This window comes from Marmota flaviventris, chromosome 12 (genome assembly GCF_047511675.1).
Source record: "Marmota flaviventris isolate mMarFla1 chromosome 12, mMarFla1.hap1, whole genome shotgun sequence".
Taxonomy (NCBI): domain Eukaryota; kingdom Metazoa; phylum Chordata; class Mammalia; order Rodentia; family Sciuridae; genus Marmota; species Marmota flaviventris.
This window is the reverse complement of record NC_092509.1, coordinates 97,581,634-97,604,296: the sequence shown is the minus strand read 5'-3', so window position 1 is coordinate 97,604,296 and position 22,663 is coordinate 97,581,634. Positions and strand designations below refer to the sequence as shown.

At 33.5% G+C, this 22,663-nt stretch overlaps 1 protein-coding gene across 5 annotated transcripts in view; it reads left to right on the top strand.

Annotated features, from left to right (window-relative positions):
* The window catches only part of Cep350 (centrosomal protein 350), a 161,979-nt gene that overhangs the window by 14,073 nt on the left and 125,243 nt on the right, over positions 1 to 22,663 (top strand). For 3 of the 5 annotated variants that reach the window (XM_071600263.1, XM_071600266.1, XM_071600265.1), the window contains exons 2-6: positions 7,168 to 7,253; positions 8,289 to 8,335; positions 11,955 to 12,069; positions 13,153 to 13,312; positions 17,342 to 17,961. In XM_071600263.1, the coding sequence (XP_071456364.1) occupies positions 7,181 to 7,253; positions 8,289 to 8,335; positions 11,955 to 12,069; positions 13,153 to 13,312; positions 17,342 to 17,961 (1,015 nt within the window). In that variant the 5' untranslated portion in view covers positions 7,168 to 7,180. Of the gene's footprint in view, positions 1 to 680; positions 736 to 7,167; positions 7,254 to 8,288; positions 8,336 to 11,954; positions 12,070 to 13,152; positions 13,313 to 17,341; positions 17,962 to 22,663 lie in introns of all 5 variants that reach the window. The other 2 variants (XM_071600264.1, XM_034636357.2) reach the window with 2 other exon arrangements.

Genomic DNA, 22,663 nt, shown 5'->3' with positions numbered 1-22,663 from the left:
GAATCCCTGTTGACCTTTAAAAATGGGAGAATTGTTATGCATCTTCTCATACCAGCTGATTTAGAATCTCTTGGAGGTAGAATTTGGGTATTTTTGTTTTTAATCTTTTAATAAAAGATTCTGCTCTGAAACTCACTTGCAGTGGGAATGATTGGGAATGTACATGTGGGATAGGTAAGTACTCTACCATTGAACTCCATCCTCAGCCATTGTGCATTATTTTTAATACGAGTTCATAACATGTGCCCTAGTTTTTTTTTAAAGAAGCATGCACATGGCCTGGGGTTGTAATGGTACAGCGATTGCCTAGCACATATGAGGCACCTGGTTCGATCCTCAGCACCACATAAAAACAAAAAATAATAAAAAGTGTTGTGTCCATTTACAACTAAAATATATTTTATGAAAAGAAGCATGCATACTATTTTGATAAATGTGCGTTCGTATATTCAAAATTCAGTGTCATAACGGTCTTTCTGAGTTTCAAGGGAAATTTTATGTTGTAGGTTTTTTTTGCAATGATAATGACTTTTTAAATATGAAAAATGGGATTCAATAATAGCTCATAAAATGAGACTTTTTAATAGCAGAGTTACTCATAAATGTATGGAACAAATAAATATAAAATAGGCTAATTATATGCAACATTCTGAATGTGTCATCTCTATATATTTTTCTAGGGAGGGAAGTGATGGCCTTCATCATAGTCCCAAAGAGACCCAGTGATATAGAGAGGTAAACACAAACACAATACAACAGAAATACAACAGTTTCTTAACTCTTGGCATTATTTCTTCAGCTTTTGGGGTCCTGTTGAGAAAGTCGTTGCCTGTGCCTGTATGCTAGCGTGTTGACCCTATGTTTTCTTCTAGAAGTTGCATAGTTTCTGATTTAATTCCTAGGTCTTTGATCCATTTTGAGTTGATTTTTGTGCAAGGTGAGAGATAAAGGTCTAGGTTCATTCTTCTACATATGGATAACAAGTTTTCCCAGTACCATTTCTTAAAAAGATGTCTTTTCTCCAATATACATTTTTGGCACCTTTGTCAAGGATCAGATGACTCAGATGTATGGGTTTGTCTCTGTGTCTTCTATTCTGTACTGTTGGTCTATGTGTCTGTTTTGATGCCAGTACCATATAGTTTTTGTTATTATAGCTCTGTAGTATAATTTGAAGTCAGGTATTATGATGCCTTAATCAAAGATTTTGAAAGATTTACTGAATAATTAAGGTGCTTCATGAGACTACACATTAGAGTACTGAATTAAAATTATATTTATATCCTAAAACAGGATATAATTTTTTCATGTCACCTGAAAATATTTTTAGTATAGTATACATTGAGAAAGCACATTAATGTTCCACTTGGTAAAGTTTCAAAAGCTGAATATTTCCATGAAATCAGCACTCAAATAAATGAATGATTGAACCTAATTGATCAGCATCCAAGTAATTTCAGTTCAGTTAAATTCAGTTGCTCCAATTCCATTCACCTCTCAAGTCATCCAAGGGTAATGATTATCCTCACTTCTAGCGCCATAGATTACTTTTGCTTGTTTTATACTTTTATGTAATAAGATTGTGTAGTGTGTACTTTTGTTTTTGATTATTTGTTAAACAACTCTATTATTTGTTTTTGATGTTCCTTAACAGATTTGTAATATTCAACTCTATTGCATATATCTATAATTAGTCCATTCTCATTGTTAATGGTGAATATACTATCACTTGTTTATACTATAAAATCTTACATAAATGTGGTAGTCTTAATATTTAGTTATTTGTATTTGAAGATGATTGACCATTAAAAAGGAATTTCTTGTGAGGCAGAGATGGATTTTTGTGTGTGTGTGTGTGCTGTCTCTGCTTCATCAGTGTTAGCCCTTAAACATAGAAATTATGGATACAAAAAAAAAAAAAAAAGAAATTATGGATACAAATGCCATTTTGGATTATTTAACTGGTTTCTTCCTCCCACTGGAAAAATGGTAATGACTATGTATTTTAGCATTTATTTTATTTTTAAGTCAAAGAGATGTTTGTCCAAAGAAAATTTTTTCTCAAATCATTGACAAATTAGTAATACACAATAATATTATCTATTACCATAATAGATAATAACCATCTTTGTTTAGTTACCATTTTTTTCAGTTTACTAGATCAAATATATTTTTATCAGAGAAAAGAAAAATGAGTTTTTAAATCTCTATTAGCTCTGATTAAAGTCTTTATGGTTGAAAAATTTTGAACTACTTGAGCATTTAGTGATTTTAGTTTTTCTATCATTTTTATTTTTCAGAAACCTAGACTTTTCTTGGGGAAATTCTATAATCTATGAAGAATTTTATTTTTAGAACATTTTTTAAGTTTTTTTTTTTTTTTTTTTAGGGAAAAAGTAAATCAAGATTACTTACTAATAGCTGAAATTAACTCCTTTAAAATTAATCGTACCTTTCATTTTATATATTGGACTTAGCTAAGTTTCCTATTCTTTAACTTAAATTGGTGTCTTTAATATCCAATATAAATGTACTTCCTCTGCAGGAAGATAATTGGAGAAAATTTTATTAAATATGGCCAATGTTTAATAATATGTCTACTGTAAAGAACTCATTAAATTATTATGAAAAGCACTAAGATATTGGTAGGTAGATAGGCAAAAGATGAGAAAGGATAATTTGCAAAAGAAGAGTTAAGATTCAGGCCTGCAACAGAGTTTTATCTATCTATCTATCTATCTATCTATCTATCTATCTATCTATCTATTTATTGTGGTGCTGAGAATTTAACCCAAGACCTTGTACATGCAAGGCAAGCACTCTACCAACTGAGGTATGTCCCCAGTCCCAGAATATTTAATACTGCTGGCATCTATTAAATTCAAATTAAAGTAATTTCTTTCTTCCTATTAAATAGCAAAAGTAAAAAGAATAGATAATCTCAATATTCAAAGGTATTAATGAAGCTGGTAGTCCCTTCTTTTTTTGTACATCGAAAAACAGTTTGATGTTAAGTCTTCAGAGCAGCATGTTCTTCACAATTTTTTAGTCCAGTTTTTATACACTTTGCAGATCCTGTTCTAGATAAATGATCCAAATGCACAAACATGTTCACTTCAATGTTACTTGTAGTAAAGAAAGTAAGATATAATGTTGTATTGGTTATCTAATAACCTCCCACCCTCACCCTTTTGAAGTATTTTAAAGTAGACTTTTATTATCTTACACTTTGAGTAGGTGAGGAATGTGGGAGCAAATCCTTATATGGGTGATTTTGGCTCAAGGTTTCATAAGGTTGCAAACAGGATGTCAGATAGGGTTGTAGTCTATAAAGACTTGATGTGGATTTAACTTGAGTATCTGCTTACAGGAAAGCTCACTTACAGCTGTAGGCAGGAGGCTTTGGTTCTTTGCTGCATGGATCTGTTGGTAGAGCAACTTGACTGTTTTCATGATCTGACAGCTGAATCCTTGGGGTTGTGGGGATGTGTGGAGAATGCCTTTTATAGCCTAGTTGCAGTGTCTGTGTAGGGGTCTGAGGAGGTCTTCAGAAGCAGAGGAGACTACTACATGGGAAGAAGATATCACCCTGTGGGGGGTTTGAGGTCTCCAGAACTGGAACAGACCTCTACTTGGACTTTCCAGGTCCTTGACCATGTTGCAGAAAAGGATTTATAGAGCCTCAGGTACGAGTAGCTGAACACCAGATTTGTCATAGGGGAAAGTACATGTTTGATAATTGGGGTATGCGTGATCTTAGACTGAGTTTGGGGTTTCAGCCCCTCAGAGGGACAGTAGCTAGGGGGCTGAACTAGAGGTAGAGTCAGGATGGGGTTATATGCATTTAGTGTCAGTTTTCTTTGTGTGCTTTTCTATTGTCTATTCATGTTCTAATTCTGCTACTTCCTACATTTCTTATTGTCTTATTCGCATCTTAAATCTCTACCCAAGGGGTGTGTCTTACTATTAGGAAGCTAGAGTCATTTATTGGTCACAAAAGTCTCTAATATGCATGATCCCAAAAGGAGTAGTTCTTCAGATGCCTTGTGGTTGTCTTGCAGGTTTATTTATTTTTTTTGTTTTCCATCAGTCAGTTGGCAAGCTATGGGCAAGGACACCCAGGTAAGGACTCTGGTGCAAGGACAACGGTTGAGGTTCTCATAGTTGTTCTGCATTCTAGTGGTTACTGGTATTTCTCTTGAGCCTCACACACTGTTCTCTCTGGATCCCTAAATTCCTCTCTCAGTGGAAGTCTTATATTGTCATTTCCACCACATTTGATGTTAGTTGAAAGTCTAACTTAATATTTCTCAGTGGGAGAAATATTAAGCTGAACCCCCTGCCCCACAACTCCCAGTACCAGTGATAGAACCCAGGGCCTCAGGTATGCTAGTCAAACATTCTACCGCTAAGCCTCATCTATAGGCCTTTTATTTTGAGACAGGATTTCACTGTTGCCCATGCTGCCTTGAGCTTCTTGTCCTCTTGCCTCAGCCTCCTAAGTAGCTGGGATTACAGACATGTACCACCATGCCTAGTTTAAGTTCCAATTCTTGAAGAAAGGAATATCAAATAATTTTTAATGTATTTTAAAACCGCCAAAAATGTCCAGCAGTTAAGTAAAATGGGCACAGATCTGAATTTACAGTAATTACAGTAAGACAAAGAAAATTAGAAGAGAATGTGCAAAATATCTTAATAATTGTGTTAGGATTTTGGAAATAGCGGTGAGCTTTTCTCCCTGTGTTTGCAAACTTTCTGTGTTGATATTATGTGACTTTGTTTTGGTACAGGGGATTGAACCAAATGCCTTGTGTATGGTAAGCACGTGCTCTACTAAGCTATGGCCCTAGCCTTGTGACTTTTGTAATAGAATAATTCCTCTGTATTCATAGGAAAATGTCTTTTATCATCAAGCTGTCTAAGAATAAGCATATCATGTTTTTTCTCTTATATCTTTTTAATGTAGCAGTACAGACATAATAATAAAATGTATCAATTTTTTTTTTTTTATTTGGGGAGGGTGTCTCATTATGTTGTCCAGGCTGTCCTTAAACTCCTAGGCTCAGGTGATGGCCCTGCCTTGTCCTAACCAGGAGCTGGGATTACAGGTGTGAGTCTGCATCAGGCTTCTTAACTTTTTAGTGTGTGTGTGTGCGGGGGGCTCAGATCCAGGGCCTCATGCATGATAGGCAACTGCTCTACCACTGAGCTCCACTCTTAGCCCTTTTTAATAATTTTTAAGTAAGTTCATTAAAATTAAGTAAATTCATATCATTGTACAGCCATCACTGCCATCTATCTCTAGAACTCTTAATTTTGCAAAACTGAAATTATCTATTCATTAAGCAGTAGCTCCTTACTCCTCTCTTGCTCCAGCCCCTGGTGGTAACCACCATTGTATTTTCTCTCTGTACCTTATATAAATAGAATCATAGTGTTCACATTTTTGTGACTACCTTATTGGACTTAACATAATGGCCTCAATGTTTATCCATGTTGTAGCATAGGTTATAATTTCCTTCCTATTATGGCTGAATAATATTCCATTATGTATATACAACACTTTGCTTATCTGCTTACCTTTTGAATGGACACTTGGACTCTTCCCATGTTGGCTATTTTATGAATAATGCTGCTGTGAACATTTACAAATACTCTTCAAGACTGTACTTTGAATTCTTTTGGGTATATGTGGAATTGCTGGGTTTTATGGCAGTTTTATTTTCTTTAAACACCTTTATTTTATTTGTTTATTTTTATGTGGTGCTAAGGATCAAACCCAGTGCCTCACACATGCTAGGCAAGTGCTCTGTCACTGAGCTATAAATCCAGCTTGGCAATTCTGTTTTATTTATTTTTTTTAATATTTATTTTTTAGTTGTAGTTGGACACAATACCTTTATTTTATTTATTTATTTTTATGTTGTGCTGAGGATCAAACCCAGGGTGAGCGCTCAATTGCTGAGCTACAATCCCAACCCATGGTAATTCTATTTTTTTTAATTTTAAGAAACAGCCATACCATTTTCCATATATATATTCCTGCTAACAGTATACAAGGGCTCCAATTTTTCCTTGTCTTTGACAACTTTTTTTTTTTTTTCCTTACGAGGTACTGAACCCAGGTGTGCTGTACCAGTGATCCATATTCCTAGTCCTTTTTAGTTTTTATTTTGATCTAGGGTCTAGCTTAATTGCACAGGTTGGCTTCGAGTATGCAATTCTGCCTTAGCCTCCTGAATAGTTGAGATTACAGAGGTGCATTACCACCACTCCTGGCTTATATTTTTTTTTCTTTCTTGTTTTTTTTTTTTTTAATAGTTATCCATTCTAATAGGTGTGAAGTGGTCACATTATAATTAATTAAATAATTATTTTGGGGAGACTGTAGCTTCAACCTAGGGCCTTGCATGTGTTAGGCAAGTGTTCTGCCACTGAGTAAATCCCCAGCCTTCACAGTATAATTATTTTTAAAATATTTATTTATTTATTTTTAGTTGTAGTTGGACACAATACCTTTATTTTATTCATTTATTTTTATGTGGTGCTGAGGATTGAACCCAGGGACCCGCATGTGCTAGGTGAGCGTCCACCACTGAGCCACATCCCCAGCCACCCCCCCCACAGTATAATTTTTTTAAAAACATTTTTTAGTTGTAGTTATTGATGGGCCCTTATTTTATTTATTTGTTTTTATGTGGTGCTGAGGATTGAACCCAGTGCCTCACACATGCCTGGCAAGTGCTCTACCACTGAGCTACATTCCCGCCCCCCACAGTATAATTTTTTTTTTAACTTTTTTTTTTTTAACATTTATTTTTTAGGTGTAGATGGACACAACACAATGCCTTTATTTTTATGTGGTGCTGAGGATTGAACCTGGGTCCTGCCCGTGCTAGGTGAGCGCTCTACTGCTGAGCCACAATCCCAGTTCCCCCACAATATAATTTTTAATTATTTATTTTTCTAAAGAAAAATAAAGTTATTGAATTATGATAAACTTTTTTATTTTGAGACATTCTTAAGGAGGATATAAAGATACATTTTAGAGATGATAGACTTCTTTTCTGACTTTCATATGAAGGGCAGGATAAGTTAGGTCACTTCCTTTATTAATGTTACTATAATATTGATGTTCAGTAAATAATGTCGATGTGATTGCAGGTAAATTGGCAGGATGAGGAGCAGCAAATCAAAAGAGGTGCCTTTACTAAATCCAAGGAACTCTCAAAGCAAGGATACTGTTCAAGGTATTTTTTTTTTTTTTCAAACTGAACTCCATCCCTTGTTTAGGTCATCTATATATATATATATATATATATATGTATTAAATCCTGATCTAATCAAGAAATGAAAATTATATACACGCTTGGTTTATAAAAAGTGGATAATTTTAAAATTTACTTTTGATTTGAATATAAAGGTGTCTCACCTTAAATGGAATTCTGTGATGAACTGTTTTGTAAAGAAAAAAATCTTTCTTTTTTTGAAATGAAACTGTATATGTAAAATTAGTTTTATACAATTTTTTTAAAATTCTGACTTAATGTCAATAAATGATATAATGCAGTTCCTAGTACAGTGCGCTGATAATAACAAAAGAAATACTCTCCAAATTGAACTCCTTTTAAATAATGCATTAGAGGTAACTTTAAGGCATGATATTTAAGGGAAATCAACTGGAATACATCTGGAGGAAGATTATTGGGATTATGAGGGACTTGGAAATCAAGTTAAATGGGAAGTATTTAGAGGAAGTGAAAATGTGTATGCTGGGAAAGGATGACTTGTGGGAAATACGTGGCCTTAAAATGTTTGAAGGGCTTTTATCTGAAAGACTAAATAGATTTTACTTCTATTGGTAGCTTGAAGTTGGAGTAGTTTTCTAATTTTTTTTACATTGTAATATGAAATATAAAACAATGCAAAATTTTCTATTTGTTTAACTCATTGGGGTAAATTGAGGATACTGTTTATTTCTGGAGATGTCTGCTCTAGTTATATACATTGTTATAGGTGGAATATCAGTCCAGCTGTCCTAAGGACTAATGGTATCAGTGTCTATTTAACTATTTAATTACATGTTGGAAAAGCTTAACATTTACAAATATGCTAGTTAAGGAGAAAAAGCGTATTTTGGTTCAGTATAAAAAAGTACTTGCTGAGAAATAGTTTTGCCTAACAAAGTGGTTCTCAAACTTTTGAGTGTTATTTTGGAGCTTTTTAAAATTAATGTTTCAGACCACTTCAGAGCTTCTGATTGAGTAAATATTACTTTTTCCCAGTAGACATAACCACACCGTGGGATGCACTTTCTCAGACCAAGGCTGCTGTAAGTAGTGTTAGCTTCACTTTTTAATTTGTTTTGAAATTAATTTTTTGTTGTGATTGGATAGATTAAAATGTTTTTTGTAGCATTTTTTTTTGAAAGGAAAGTTATGGTAAGAAGTTATATCATATATATTACAAAATGAACATATTAAATAGTAGAAAAATAAATAAGACACTAAATATCAGGAACACTAGCCCTTGGCATATAAAATAAACTTATGCTATTTACTCCCCGTTTATCAAGTTGTTCATTTGACATGTTGAAATGAAGATTTAAACAGTGAATTTGAGAAGGTGGTAAGGCTATGTCTATGTAGAAGGCTCATTGTCAGGGAGGAAGTGTAAGGAACCAGCATTTCCATGAATGAACTGTGAATTACTGTGTGTGTGTGTGTGTGTGTGTGTGCGTGTGTGTGTGTGTGTGTGTGTGTGTGTGTGTGTAAGAGAGAGAGAGGGGGCGGGAGAGGGAGAGAAAGAAATAGGCTGTTTTCTCTATACTGTTAAAGAAAAACGATTGTGGACAATCTGTTCCCATTTGTGTTCTCAATCTTGTCTGGGTTTTAGGAATTTAAATATGCAAGCAATACTTACTTCCAGACTTCAAAGAGAGACACTACTCTTTCACTTGCTTTCTGGGGAAATAGTCTTCTAATAGTCTTTTTTTTTTTTTTTTTAATTTTTTTTCTTCTAGTTGCCAATGGACCTTTACTTATTTATATGGGGTGCTGATAATCGAACAATTCCTCACCCATGCTATGCAAGCACTCTATCACTGAGCCACAATCCTAGTCCCTCTAATAGTCTTTTTTTAAAAATATTTTTTTAGTTATAGGTGGACATAATATCTTTATTTTACTTTATGTGGTGCTGAGGATCGAATCCAGTGCCTCACGCATGCTAGGCAAGTGCTCTACCACTGAGCTACAACCCCAGCCCCTTTTAATAGTCTTTTCATAGCCCTTTTCTGTTTTGTGTACCATCTAAATTTGAATCACCTGTTTTTTTTACTGTTTGAGTATTTTTGTGGTGTTTTCTGTCCTATGATCTTAAGAACTGTTTTTGAAATGAAAATGAAATCTGGAAAAGATTCAAGATTTTGAAAATGAATCTGGAAAAGGTCCCAAAGCAGGGTTGGATTTGGCAAAAATTCTGTCTTTTTACATGAGCTTTATGTATTTATAATATGGGAGTAGTTTTTAATCCACCAGTTTAATTTAGAGCTAAGCTAATTCAAAACTATACTGCTGAAAGTTCTTTTTCAAAAGTATTAGGTATTTTTGAAACAATTTTTAAGGAAGTATAAGGGACTCATAAATAAGAAAACACTAATAGAGAAATATTAGGGTTAAGAAATACAGAATTTTTTTTTTTTTTTGCTACTGTGAATTGAACTCAAAAACACTTTACCACTCACTGAACAATATCCCCTGCCCTTTTTATTTGTAGAAAGGGTTTTCCTACATTGTCTAGGCTGGCCTCGAACTTGTGATCCTCCTGTCTCAGTTTTACAAGTGAATGGGATCATAGGCATGCATTACTATGCTCCGAATCTTAGAAATATTACTATGTAAATGATTATTCCAATTTTTTTAGTACATACAAAAATGTGCAAGAGGATAAATGGAAAGATTATATAAAGTATTTATTTCTGTGTGATAGAATTTCAATGATTATAACTTTTTCTGTTTTCATATAATCTCCTATAAGCATGAAATACTCTACCAGACAGGAGAATATGCTCACTGAGAACATTGGCATTTATACCAAAAGTTGACTTATCTTGCAAAGTATACTCAAAATCTGAAGTCTATCCTGTGAACTTTGTCTTTATTATGAAACTTATTTTGTAGACAAACAACTGTAAAAAGTTGTAGCTCTTTTTTTTTTTTTAATAATTTCAGTATCATTTTTAAAAAAAATTATTTTGTAGTTGTAGATGGATAGAATGCTTCTATTTTATTTATTTTTTTACTGTGCTAAGGATTGAATCCAGTGCCTCACACATGCTAGGAAAGTGCTCTGCCACTGAGCTAAAGCTTCCGACCCTCAAAATCATTTTTAATTTGCATTTGGTGATTATACATAATAGTAGAGTTCATTGTTACATATTTGTACATATGTACAACATAATAATAATCGTTTGGTTAATTTTGTTCCCTAGTAACTCTCCTTTCTCTCCCTTCTCTCCCCTCCTTTCTTCTTTGGTCCCCTTTCTCTATTCCACTAGTCTCCTTATTTTCATGAGATCCCCACCATCACCTTTTCCTCTCTAGCTTCTATATAAGAGAGACAACATATAACCCTTGACTTTCTGAGTTTGTTTTGCTCATTTTAAAGTTTGACTGTTCATCTTTTTTATTATGTATTCTGGATATCAATCCCTTATGAGATATATGATTTGCATATATTTTCTCCCATTCTGTGGATTTTTTGCTCTGTTATCCTATTATTTGTTGATTCACTATTGATTTTAATCTTTTTAAAAAAATATTGTTTTGAGTTGTTGATGGATGTTTATTTTATTTGCTTATTCATATGTAATGCTGAGAATTGAACCTGGTGCCTTATACATGCTAGGCAAGTGCTCTATCACTGAGCCACAGCCTCAGACTGATTTTAATCTTGATGAAGACCAGGTCATTTGTTTTTCTTTTGTTGTTGCCTGTGCTTTTGGTATCATATCCAAGAAATCATTTCCCAAATCCAATGTCCTGAAGCTTTTTCCTTATGTTTTCTCCTAAGCATTTTTTAGTTTTAGTAGCTCTTTTAATAGTCCTAAATTGCAGTCCTTTTAAACATTCTTTCCTCACTTTTGCATGTAAAATATACAACATACATTTCATAAGGATATGCCACATATAATATCAGATTATTTACTGCTTTAAAAAAGCAGTTACACTGGGCATGGTGGTGTATATCTATTATTCTAGCTGTTCAGGAAGCTGAGGCAGAAGGATCTTACGTTCAAGGCCAGGCTGGGCAATTTAGTAAGATTCTGTCTCAAATTAAAAAAATAAGGGGCTGGGGTTTTGGCTCAGCGGTAGAGAGCTTGCTTAGCATGGGCAAGGTGCTGGGTTTGATCCTCGGCACCACATAAAAATAAATAAAATAGAGGTATTAAAAATAGTTTAAAAACAAAGTGTGAGATGTAGCTCAGGGTAATCTTTAGTGCCACAAAAAATAAATAAAAAATTTAAAAAATAATTAAAAAATTGTTCAACATTATGAATAGAAACTCTTTGAGGGCTGGGTTGTGGCTCGGTGGCAGAGTGCTTGCCTAGCATGTGTGAGGCACTGGGTTCTATCGTCAGCATCACATAAAAATAAATAAATAAAGCTATTATGTTCATCTACAACAAAAATATTAAAAAAAAAACTCTTTGATGGTTTTAACAATATTTTTTATATTCTTGTTCAGATTTGGGGTGTATTATACCTGAAGTGTAATTATAGAAGTAATAAGTAATAAAAAAAGCTAATATTAAACGAAAGCATCCTATGTTTTTTCTAATTTGGTGAAAGATATTAGGCAATAAAGTTTTAAATAACCCTGTAAATTGAGAGTAGCTATATTATTTATAAAATTAATTTAATATGTTGTGATTGTGTTTAAACTTTAGCTGAGACATATTGAAAACAAATTAGAAGTAGCCCCTTCAAGTACAGCTGTGTTTGATTCTGTCATGGATGCCAAGAAATCTTCTGCAAGTGCTATCCGAAAAATTAGTAGAAAAGGTATGTATGAGTTATTTCCAAAGACATAAATATATAAAATGTAAATTTTTATGTTTTGTTTCAGTTTAATATTTTCTGGATAGTTCTATGTATTTGCTTGTTTTTTTCTTTTTCTTTTTTGTCAGAGACTATAACTCATTAGCATTTAATGTTTTTCTTTGGTACTCAGTAGTTTTGAAGCAGCCTCATTTTTCAGTGAAGGGAGATGTTTTCATCATCTATTGATAAGGGATGTTAGCATCATTGTATCACCTTTGATAGTGAGTTTTTAGTTTATAGCCACAATCATACCATTCTGAGTTTTTGAGGTTATTAACATATATCTTTTTAAAAAATTTTTCATGTACATTACTTTGAAAGTGAAATTTGACTTAATAAGATGTATTTTTTATTGGGCTTTAAAATTATAAGTGAAATATCTTTTTTTTTTTTTTAATTTTTTTTTAGGTGTTGATGGACCTTTATTTTATTCATTTATTTATATGTGGTGCTGAGAATCGAACCCAGGGCCTCACACATGCTAGGCAAATGTTCTACCACTGAGCCACAACTCCAGCCCTGAAATATCTTTTATACTATCACAAATTGACACAATGGAAATGTTTTCTTTGGTTACCTTTCACACACTTGATTCTGTGGTTTCTTAATTGGTGGGCAAGTTGGTACTCTCTACTTAACCTGCTTTTTTTTCTTTTTTTTAAACCTGTGAGTTTATTGGGTTTTATCTAATACTTTTTAAGTGAGTGAGAGCCATTTGTAGAAAGGAGTTCTGTAGATTTTTATTTTGCATCGTCTGCTCAGAATAGTCTTTATAAATTGAGTTACTGTACTATTTTAACCCAAGTGTTTTCCACATCCTTATGTAATATCCAATCAGAGATGTTAGATCCTTTTTTTTTTTTTGGTGGTGCTGGGGATTGAACCCAGGGTGAGGCAAGCACTCTACCATCTGAGCTATATCCCCAGCCTAAGATGTTAGAAATAACACATACCTAAGTTATTTTTTTTTTTATATATAGTAGTCCAAGTCATAGGCAGTCCTATTTTATGTCGTATGTTCTCACAGATTTCCTTTTCCTTCAGACGGTAGATACCTGGATGATTCTTGGGCCAATGTTCCAACTTCCAAGTCTGCTAAATCACGAAAAGAGAAATCTCGTAGTCCTCTCAGAGCTACCACCCTGGAGAGTAATGTGAAGAAAAATAATCGTGTGGAATTTCGTGAACCTTTGGTTTCCTACAGGTGAGCATTGGGAAAAAAAAAAAAAAAGAAAGCAAACTAGAGTTAACCCATAATGTTTATAATAGGATAGTTGATTTTGTCAGTTTTTTTTAATACTCCATGAAGTAGTATTATAATACTTTATTATTATTATTGTTATTTAAAATATTTTTTTAGTTGTCAATAGACCTATATTTATTTATATGCGGTGCTGAGAATCGAACCCAGTGCCTCACACATGCTAGGCAAATACTCTACCACTGAGCCACAACCCCAGCCCATAGTATTATTGACTTTTTTTTTCTCCATAAAAAGATAGGACAAAAATCTTTCACGTTATGAAATACTACTGTGTCCTTTTTTTCTTTTGTGGGTCTGGGGATTGAACCCAGGGCTTCTTTCATGCTAGGCACTTGCTCTGCCACTGAACTACATCTCCAGCACTGTATCTTCTTTAAAAAAAAAAAAATAATAATAATAATTATTTTTTAGTTATAGGTGGACACAATATCTTTATTTTATTTTTATGTGGTGCTGAGGATCAAACCCAGTGCCTCATGCTTGGTAGGCGAGTGCTCTACCTCTGAGCCACAACCTCAGCCCATGTAACTTTCTGGGGGTCAGAAAATAGTAATACTTTCCCCATCAGTGGAATAAATTCATCTCTTAGAAATAAATGATTCAGTCTCTGGAAGTTTGCCCCCCCCCCTTTTTTAATATCTCAGATTAAGTATTCTACATAATGAACTTTGTGGGTAGTTTAGTTTTCTTATTTATTTATTTACTTTTTTTTTAGTGTGATACAGGGGATGAAACCCTTGGATTCACATATGCTAAGCATTGTATATAGCTTAAGTTTTCTTTTTTTCTGGTAGTAGTAATAATTTACTTAAATTTTTTTTCTTACTGAGAATATAAGTTGGTTATTGTTTTATTTTGTTGTGACTCCTTTCTGCAACTTAGATGTTCAAGATGAATGAATGAATTTTTTAAACATAGTTTAGAATATTTAACTCTTAAAATTATAGAATTTTGTATTTATTTGAGGAATACTAATAATTTAAATGCATATGTGCTCTTAGTATGGCAAATAATAAGTAACAAACAACACTGGACCATATATTTCTTTGTTTCATTTATAAGCATTTTTGTATTTTATAATGTCAATAAATCAAGAAGTTTCTTGATGGTTCTTAAAATTTAATGACTTGGGAGAAGAAGTAGATAATGAGTTCAATTTTTAATACATTACATTTGATGCAATTGTGAATTACCTTGGTGAAGGTATTCAGTAGACATTTGAAAATATGGATAAGAAAGTATGTGGAGTAGTCAGGGCTAAAGGTGCAGAGTTGAGAGTTATCACTGGTATTGAAGCAATAAAGAATAGTATAAAAATAAAGAGAAGGCCAGGTACTTAATATGAGTAAATAGTTCATGGTTTAGAAAAAGGAATAATTTGAAGAATAATCAAAGTTAAGAATCTCTACCATACACATTTTTTTTAACATATAGTTATTAAGCAACTTGCTTAGAAATATAGTCACTACTTGAAATTGAGTCTGAGTTATTGACAATATTCTAATGTTCTTCTTGCAAAGAATAATACTTGGTATTTAAAATTGTGTAAACTGTGTATCTTTTAAGAAAAAAATACCAGACTATAGCTGTAAGTAGACTGTCTTCTCCATCTTGGCAGACTCCACTTATCTCCTAAAACTCATTACCTTCTGTTTGATACATGGCCAGATCTGTTCCTTCTCCACTCCATTTTCCTTGCCAAGTTAATCTGTGCTCCAATAATACTAGGTAACTACTCTGTTACAGCATTTTCACTTTACATGGCATTTTTATTTCATACTTGCCTAGTTTGTTTTTGGTTCTAGGGATTGAACCCAGGGGCATTTTACTACAGAGCTTCATCCTCAGTCCTTTTTATTTTGAAACATGGTTGTTTCAAAATAAAGTTGTCCAGGCTGGTTTCCAACTTGTGATCCTCCTGCCTTAGCCTCCCAAGTTACTGAGATTTCAGGCATGCTCCACTATGTCTAGTGCTACAGCAGTCTTTAAGGGCATAAATCTTATTCTCAAAGCATTAGCTTAATGCCTGGCATGTGCTTAAATATCCAATAAGTATTTTTTCCTAACATTTTATTATGAAAAATTTCAAATTTATAGGAAAGTTGAAAGAATTGTATAATGAGCACCTTTATACATAGTAAATATTTAATGAGTGATTGAAAGACTGTGAAATTACTTTTTTGTGTGTCAGTTTTCTTTCTCTTTTTCAGATTCAGAGATGTTACCTATCATTTTATTCTTTATTTTATTTCCTAACTGCGCTAATTTTAAACCTGAGTAATTTTAGCTATAAATTGTTGCATTCTGGTCAAGATAGTGAAAATAATTGCAGTTAGTTTTGGTCTCTGATGGCAGCTATAGGACTCATTTCTCAACCCCATTTTGTTCAATAATCAACCACTCCAAATAGGTCCTATTTTTGGGTGGTGGGTTCCTTTGAGAATCTGATGAAAACTGTAGACTATATCCTTAGGAAAAATGTACATGTTTGTACATTCACAATAGACATAATTACCATATTATGTTGTAATATAGTCATGCCTGTAAGAATTTTTATATTTAGAATTTCAAGCCTTCACATGAAATGGTATGGATTAGGCTATACAATACCAATATTAATGTAAGCCACAGTGTAGTTAAATGCAAAAATAAGATGTTTTATATTTCCAAGTCTTTTTAATCCAATATGTAATTTATATTTCAATACCTCTCAATTTGGACTCGCCATATATTATTTATTCAGTTACCATGAGGCTAATGGTTACTTTTTTAGACATTGAGGATCCAGACTACTGTTGTTCTATTTTATGTTTGTTTGGTATTTTTTCATAATTCATGTACTGAGTCCTGTTTGTCTTCATTAACTATGTTTTTTGATAGTCTGCTTTCTTTTTTTAAAAATTTTTAAAAAATATTTATTTTTCAGTTGTAGTTGGATACAATACCTTTATTTATTTATTATTATGTGGTGCAGAGGATCGAACTCAGCCTTGTACGCGCAAGGCGAGCGCTCTCCTGCTGAGCCACAACCCCAGCCCTGATATTCTGCTTTCCTAAAACAAAGCTTATTACAATGATGTGTAAAATAAAAGTCTTTGAAGGAAGATTTGCTGGTGTTTTAATGAACAGAGAATATGAACTTTGTGCTGTGTACTTTGGCTCTGCCTAGTCTTCCCTGATTACTCTTGAGTTTTTAGATACACTTTATATAGTTTAAAGCTGCTAAAAAGTGCTCTATTGTAAGAGGTTTAACTTTACTAGACACATTTATTTGGAGGAAATTATAGCTTTATTTCTGCTCCCAATCGATGTGGTAATTTGGTACATTATTTAGAAGTTACAAATATGAAATACTAGTTTTGAGAATTTTTGTTCCTAATATTTAAGATGTCAGAGGAATAAATCATACATATTGATAACAGATAACAAATGAATACCCAAAGTTAGATTGTAATCTTGTTTTCTTGGAATTCTTAAGGAAATCTCTCCACACACATTTTATATATTTTTTTGTTGTAAAATCTGCACATTATTTGTCATTTAACTTGAGATAAGGGGCAAGGAACACTGAGTCGTAGTATTAGTAATATTTATTTTACTGTTTTTAACTTTTAATTTCAAAGCTTTTTACTTTAATTTTTTATTGACTGCTAGTGTTAGCTTAGAGTTCTTCTTTCAGTTTGTTTGACTAGTTTTTGAACACTTACTAAAGTTTTAAAAAAAGGTTTTTAAAAATGACCAGCAAAAATCTTTTATACCTATGGCATACAACCTGTTGTTTTTATATATATTCACATTGTACACATTTAGAGTTGCTAAATCAAGCTTTTTAACATACATAATACCTCATATACTTATTGATTTTTTGTGGCAAAAGCCTTTAAAATCTACTTATCAATTTTCAAGTCTATAGTATTTTTTTTTGTTGTTGTTTACTAAAGTCACGAAGCTTTTTTGTTATTATTATAGGGAAATCCTTGGTGCATCTTCCAACTTAAGTCCCAGCCATCTGGAGTCAAAGCATGTATATTGTGTGGATGTTAATGAAGAAAAGGCTGCGAGCGGGAACCGGATGCTACACAATCAAGAACGGAATATACATTGCTGTGACTTTGAGAGCTCCCAATCATCTGTCATCAGTGATACAGTTGTAAGGTTTTTAAATGATCGACCAGCAGTTGATACATTGCATAATTCAGAATGTTTGATTAAGATGGGAACTCCTATGAGGATTGAAGAAGAAATGCCTAATAGAGCAAAAGGAAATGAGAACAGTTCAAAGCTTTCTGTGAATAACATGGGCCATGATGTTGATCCAAAAATGTTACGGCTAACTGACTCTTCTCCATCCTCTGCTAGCACTTCTAGTTCCCAAAGGTTAGATATTTTAAAGCGGCGACAACATGATATTAAACTGGAAAAACTCAAGGAACGGATTAGGAAACAATGGGAACACTCAGAAGAAATAAGTGGCCGGGGCCAGAACCTGGGTCCTATTGATCATCCAGTAATGGTTGTTAATGTTGATAGCTCAGTGACAGCAAAAGTCAGGAAAGTGGCAACAGCACCCCCTGCTCCGACATATAAAGGTTTGTAATCAGTCTTCATATCCTTGTCTCTCTTCCTGCCCTCTGTTCCCTGTTTTCCCTAGGATGTATTTGAGTAGAGATGATTATCTTAAGAATAGGGTGTGAACCTCAGATTACCTGTTGTGTTAATCAGTTTTGCTTTCCTGTAACCAAAATATCTACAAGAGCAACTTAGATGCAGAAAAGTTTATTTTGGCTCAGGGTTTCAGAGGCTTAGTCCCAAATCCATTGCTCTGAGCCTAAGGTGAGTCAACATGATGGCAGAAATGGGTGGTAGAGGAATGCTACTTAACTCATGGCAACCAGGAAGCAGAGAGAAAGAAGGAGGAGCTAGGGAGAAGATAAAATTCCCAAGGGCGCACTCCAAGTGACCCACCTCCTCCAGCCATACCCACAGTATATCTACAGTTACTACTTAGTCCTTTCAAATTATTAATCCATCAAGTAGATTAATCCAACAAGTAGATTATTCCAACAAGTGGATTATTCTAACCCTAATCCACTGATTTAGGGCACATCTCTCTTAGTGTAATCATTTTACCTCCTACATTAACACTGGAACCTTTAGGGGATACTTTATATTTGAAACCATAATAACTGTAAAAAATTATGTTAAGATACATGTTAAAAATGCGGACTCCTGGGTTGGGGTTGTGGCTCAGCGGTAGACTGCTCACTTAGCATGTGCAAGGTGCTGGGTTTGATCCTCAGCATCACATAAAAATAAATAAAGGTATAAAAAATTATATATAAAAAAGTGGATTCTCAGATCCTTCACAGGATTCTTATTGATTGAGACTTATATGAATGTTTAATAAATTGTGAAAAAAACCTAAATAGGACTAGTACCACTCTCCAAAAATTGAAAGAATGTTGCTCTTATTGCTTTTATTCTGCCATTATTTCTGTATTAGGAATTGTTTCAAAAGTAATATTTAAAGAAAATTAGCCAATTTCCAGTGTATATTTGGGTACAAGTTGATCCTTTTGCTAAATTTATTGAGGTATTTTTTATATAAGGTCTACAGTAAGAACCTGTGCTATACATGCACACAGTGAAATTAATGTATCCATCACCTTACAGTTCCTTTTATGTGTGTGTGTGTGTGTGTGTTGTAAGAGCACCTAAAATCTACTCTTTTAGCAGATTTTCATTATAGAATACAGTATGATTAACTGTAGTTTTCATGCTGCTACTTTAGATCTTTAGACTTATTCATGTCATATAACTTATTCATTTTGTATTCTTTGTATCCATATCTCTGTAATATAAGTATGTTCATATAACTGATGAGCTTTTGCTTTTAAGGGTATTTAAACCTACCCCACTGCACAAACCTCTACTTAATTCCTGGCTTTTAAAACTTCTGAAAACTTTCAGTTTTTAATTGCAGATCCTCTTGCTATTTTTAAAAAATATTTATTTCTTAGTTTTAGGTAGACACAATATCTTTATTTTCTATTTATGTGGTGCTTAGGATCGAACCCAGTGCCTCATGCATGCTAGGTGAGCACTCAACCACTGAGCCACAGCCCCAGCACCTCTGTTGCTATTTTAACCGTTGAGTTTTCTTGTAAAGGCCTTATCTTCCATATTTAAGAAAAATATTTAAGTTAGATACATGCCAAAATTGACATATTTTCATTGAGAAAGTGCTTTTCAGAGCTAATTTCTTTTTTAGTCAACTAAAATTCTTATATATGGTAGTTTGAAGGAATTTTGTTTTTCTTTTTTATGTTTTTGTTCCTTAAATTATTTTTATTCATGAGAAGTTTTTAATGAATAATTGATTTTTTTTAGTTGTCAATGGACATTTATTTATTTATTTATAAGTAGTGCTGAGGTTCGAACCCAGTGCCTCAAGCATTCCAGAAAAGCGCGCTACCGCTGAGCCACAGACTCAGCCCAATAAATTGATTTCTTAATCAGTGTAGTTCATGTTAGACTTTTATCATTAAAACTTCTACCATCATAGCTATTCTCTTATGGTATTTTTTTCAAGTTCAGTTTTTGTAGATAAATGTAGGCAGGTCAAAATATTGTTAAGATTCTATTTTGTCTTTAACTACTGTGACAGCTTTTGCTATAGTCAATTTTATGTTTATGTTGTTTGTATTTTTTTTTTTTAACCAAGCCTTGTTTTCTCTGACAAGTTTTAACTTGCAGGTTTTTTTTTTTTTTTTTGGTAGTTCTAAAGTGTTAGTAATTTTTCCTCTGGAGCAAGTGTTAGTATGTATAATTTTAGTGGTTATCAGTTTTATTTTGTGTTGCTTACTATATTTTGGTAGTGATACTCATTGTGAGTTAAAAATGGATAATTCACATTTAACTCTCGCTAATCTGTGAAACTTCTGACCAAATTCACTTTAGAATACTGAAGAATTGTTCTGTTGTCCCTGATTGGTCCCTAATGTTTTATTATTATTTTAATATTTGGTTTTATTTGTAGGTGGGCAAAATAACCTTTATTTTTTATGTGGTGCTGTGGATTGGATTCAGTGCCTCATGTGTGCTAGGCAAGCACTCTACCACTGAGCCACAACCCCAGCCCATAATGTATTATTAATAACATTCTTCTAGTGGTAGAGCTCTAGCCTAGCATGTGCAGGGCCCTGGGTTAGATCCTCAGTACCACCTAAAAATAAATAAATAAAACAAAGGTATTATGTCCAACTACAACTAAAAAATAATAATAATAATAAATATTTAAAAAACATTCTTCCATATTCTTTTAAGGATTTGTATACCACATTCACACTGTTGGCAGAAAAAATAGCAAATGATGGGTCAAAATGTTCTTGTTAGTTCTGAAATAGTGCTTATCCCAAATCTTTGCATTGTTAGGTCTGACATTAAATATAGATTATATATTTAATGTTTATTCATTCTGCTAGTCAGAATTCTGAAATACCACTTATTCCACTAAGACAGAGTTAAAATAACTGATTTGAATTTGTTTTATTTAATGATTGATCTTAAAGTCCTAAAGAGCAAAAGTGAAAATCTTGAATGTAACATTTTTTAAGTTGTTGCTGTTTTTTTCTAAATTCCTTTTACTGAATGCTTGACATGCTAAGTTTTCATATGAAAGTGTTTTATGAATACAACCTCTAGGCAAGTTACTTTATGAAATGTAACAGACATTTAAGAAATCATTATAGAATATGGTTCTGGGCTGGGGTTGTGGCTCAGTGGTAAAGTGATTGTCTAGCATGTGTGAGGCACTGGGATCGATTCTCAGCATTGATATATAATTAAAATAAAGCTCCATTGACAACTAAAAAAATATTAGAAAAAAAAGAATATGGCCAGACCACCCACACCAGCTCGTGTGGGACCCAGGCTCTCAGTAGGCCCAGTCCACCCCTCTCCTTGTGGGGCAGATACTCTCCATAGCCTAGGACTGCCCCTTCAATCAGCAGACTACTACAGGAGGTCAAGCCTTTCAGCCCAGATCCACCCGCACCGGCTTGTGCAGGTACCAGATCCAGGATGCAGTAGCATTCATTGATGTACACCAACAGGGTCTGGAAACCCAACATTAAGGTGAGGTTCAGATAATCTGCATGGGTACTACAAGAATATAGGGAACAAACTGTAATATCCCAGATCCACACTACAAGAAAGGAAGACACATAACAAGGGAGGAAAGTGCCCCAAACAAACCAGAATTGAATAATTGAAGAACAGAACCCAGGGACAGTGAAGTTGATGAAATGTCAGACAAGGAATTTAGAAGCTTCATAATTAAAATGACCTGTGAATTAAAGAATGACCTATATGAGCAAATACAGGCAAAAATTGATACTTCAACAGTGAGATAAGAGAGCAAATACAGGTAGAAAAAGATTAATGAGAGAGAGAGAGAGAGAGACACTTTGAAAAAAAGAAAAAAAAAAAAAAAACCAGAAATCCTTGAAATGAAGGATACAATATATCAAATAAAAAACTCAATAGAAGGGCTGGGGTTGTGGCTCAGATGTAGAGCGCTCACCCACCATGCTTGAGGTACCGGGTTCGATCCTTAGCATCCACATAAAAATAAAATAAAGATATTGAGTTCATCAACTAAAAAATAAATATTTAAAAAAAACCTCAATAGAACGTATAACCAATAGACTAGATCACTTGGGAGAAAGAATGTCAGATAATGAAGACAAAGTATACAATCTGGAAAATAAAGTTGATCACACAGTGAAGACAGTTAGAAACCATGAACAGAACATGCAAAAATTATGGGACAGCATCAAAAGACCAAATCTAAGAGTTATTGGAATAGAGGAAGGCATGGAATTTCAAACCAAAGGAATGCATAATCTCTTCAATGAGATAATAACAGAAAATTTCCAAGAATGAAGAACAAATTGGAAAACAAAGTACAAGAGCTTTCAGGACACCAAATGTACAAAATTACAATAGGTCTACACCAAGGCACATTATAATGAAAATGCCTAGCATACAGAATAAGGATAGAATCTTAAAAGCCGCAAGAGAGCGGAATCAGGTCACATATCGGGGGAGACCAATTTGTATTTCAGCAGATTTTTCAACCCAGACCCTCAAAGCCAGGAGATCTTGAAACAACAAATACCAAGCTCTGAAAGAAGATGGATGCCAACCAAGAATCTTACATCCAGCAAAACTAAGCTTTAGATTTGATGATGAAATAAAAACCTTCCATGATAAACAAAAGTTAAAAGA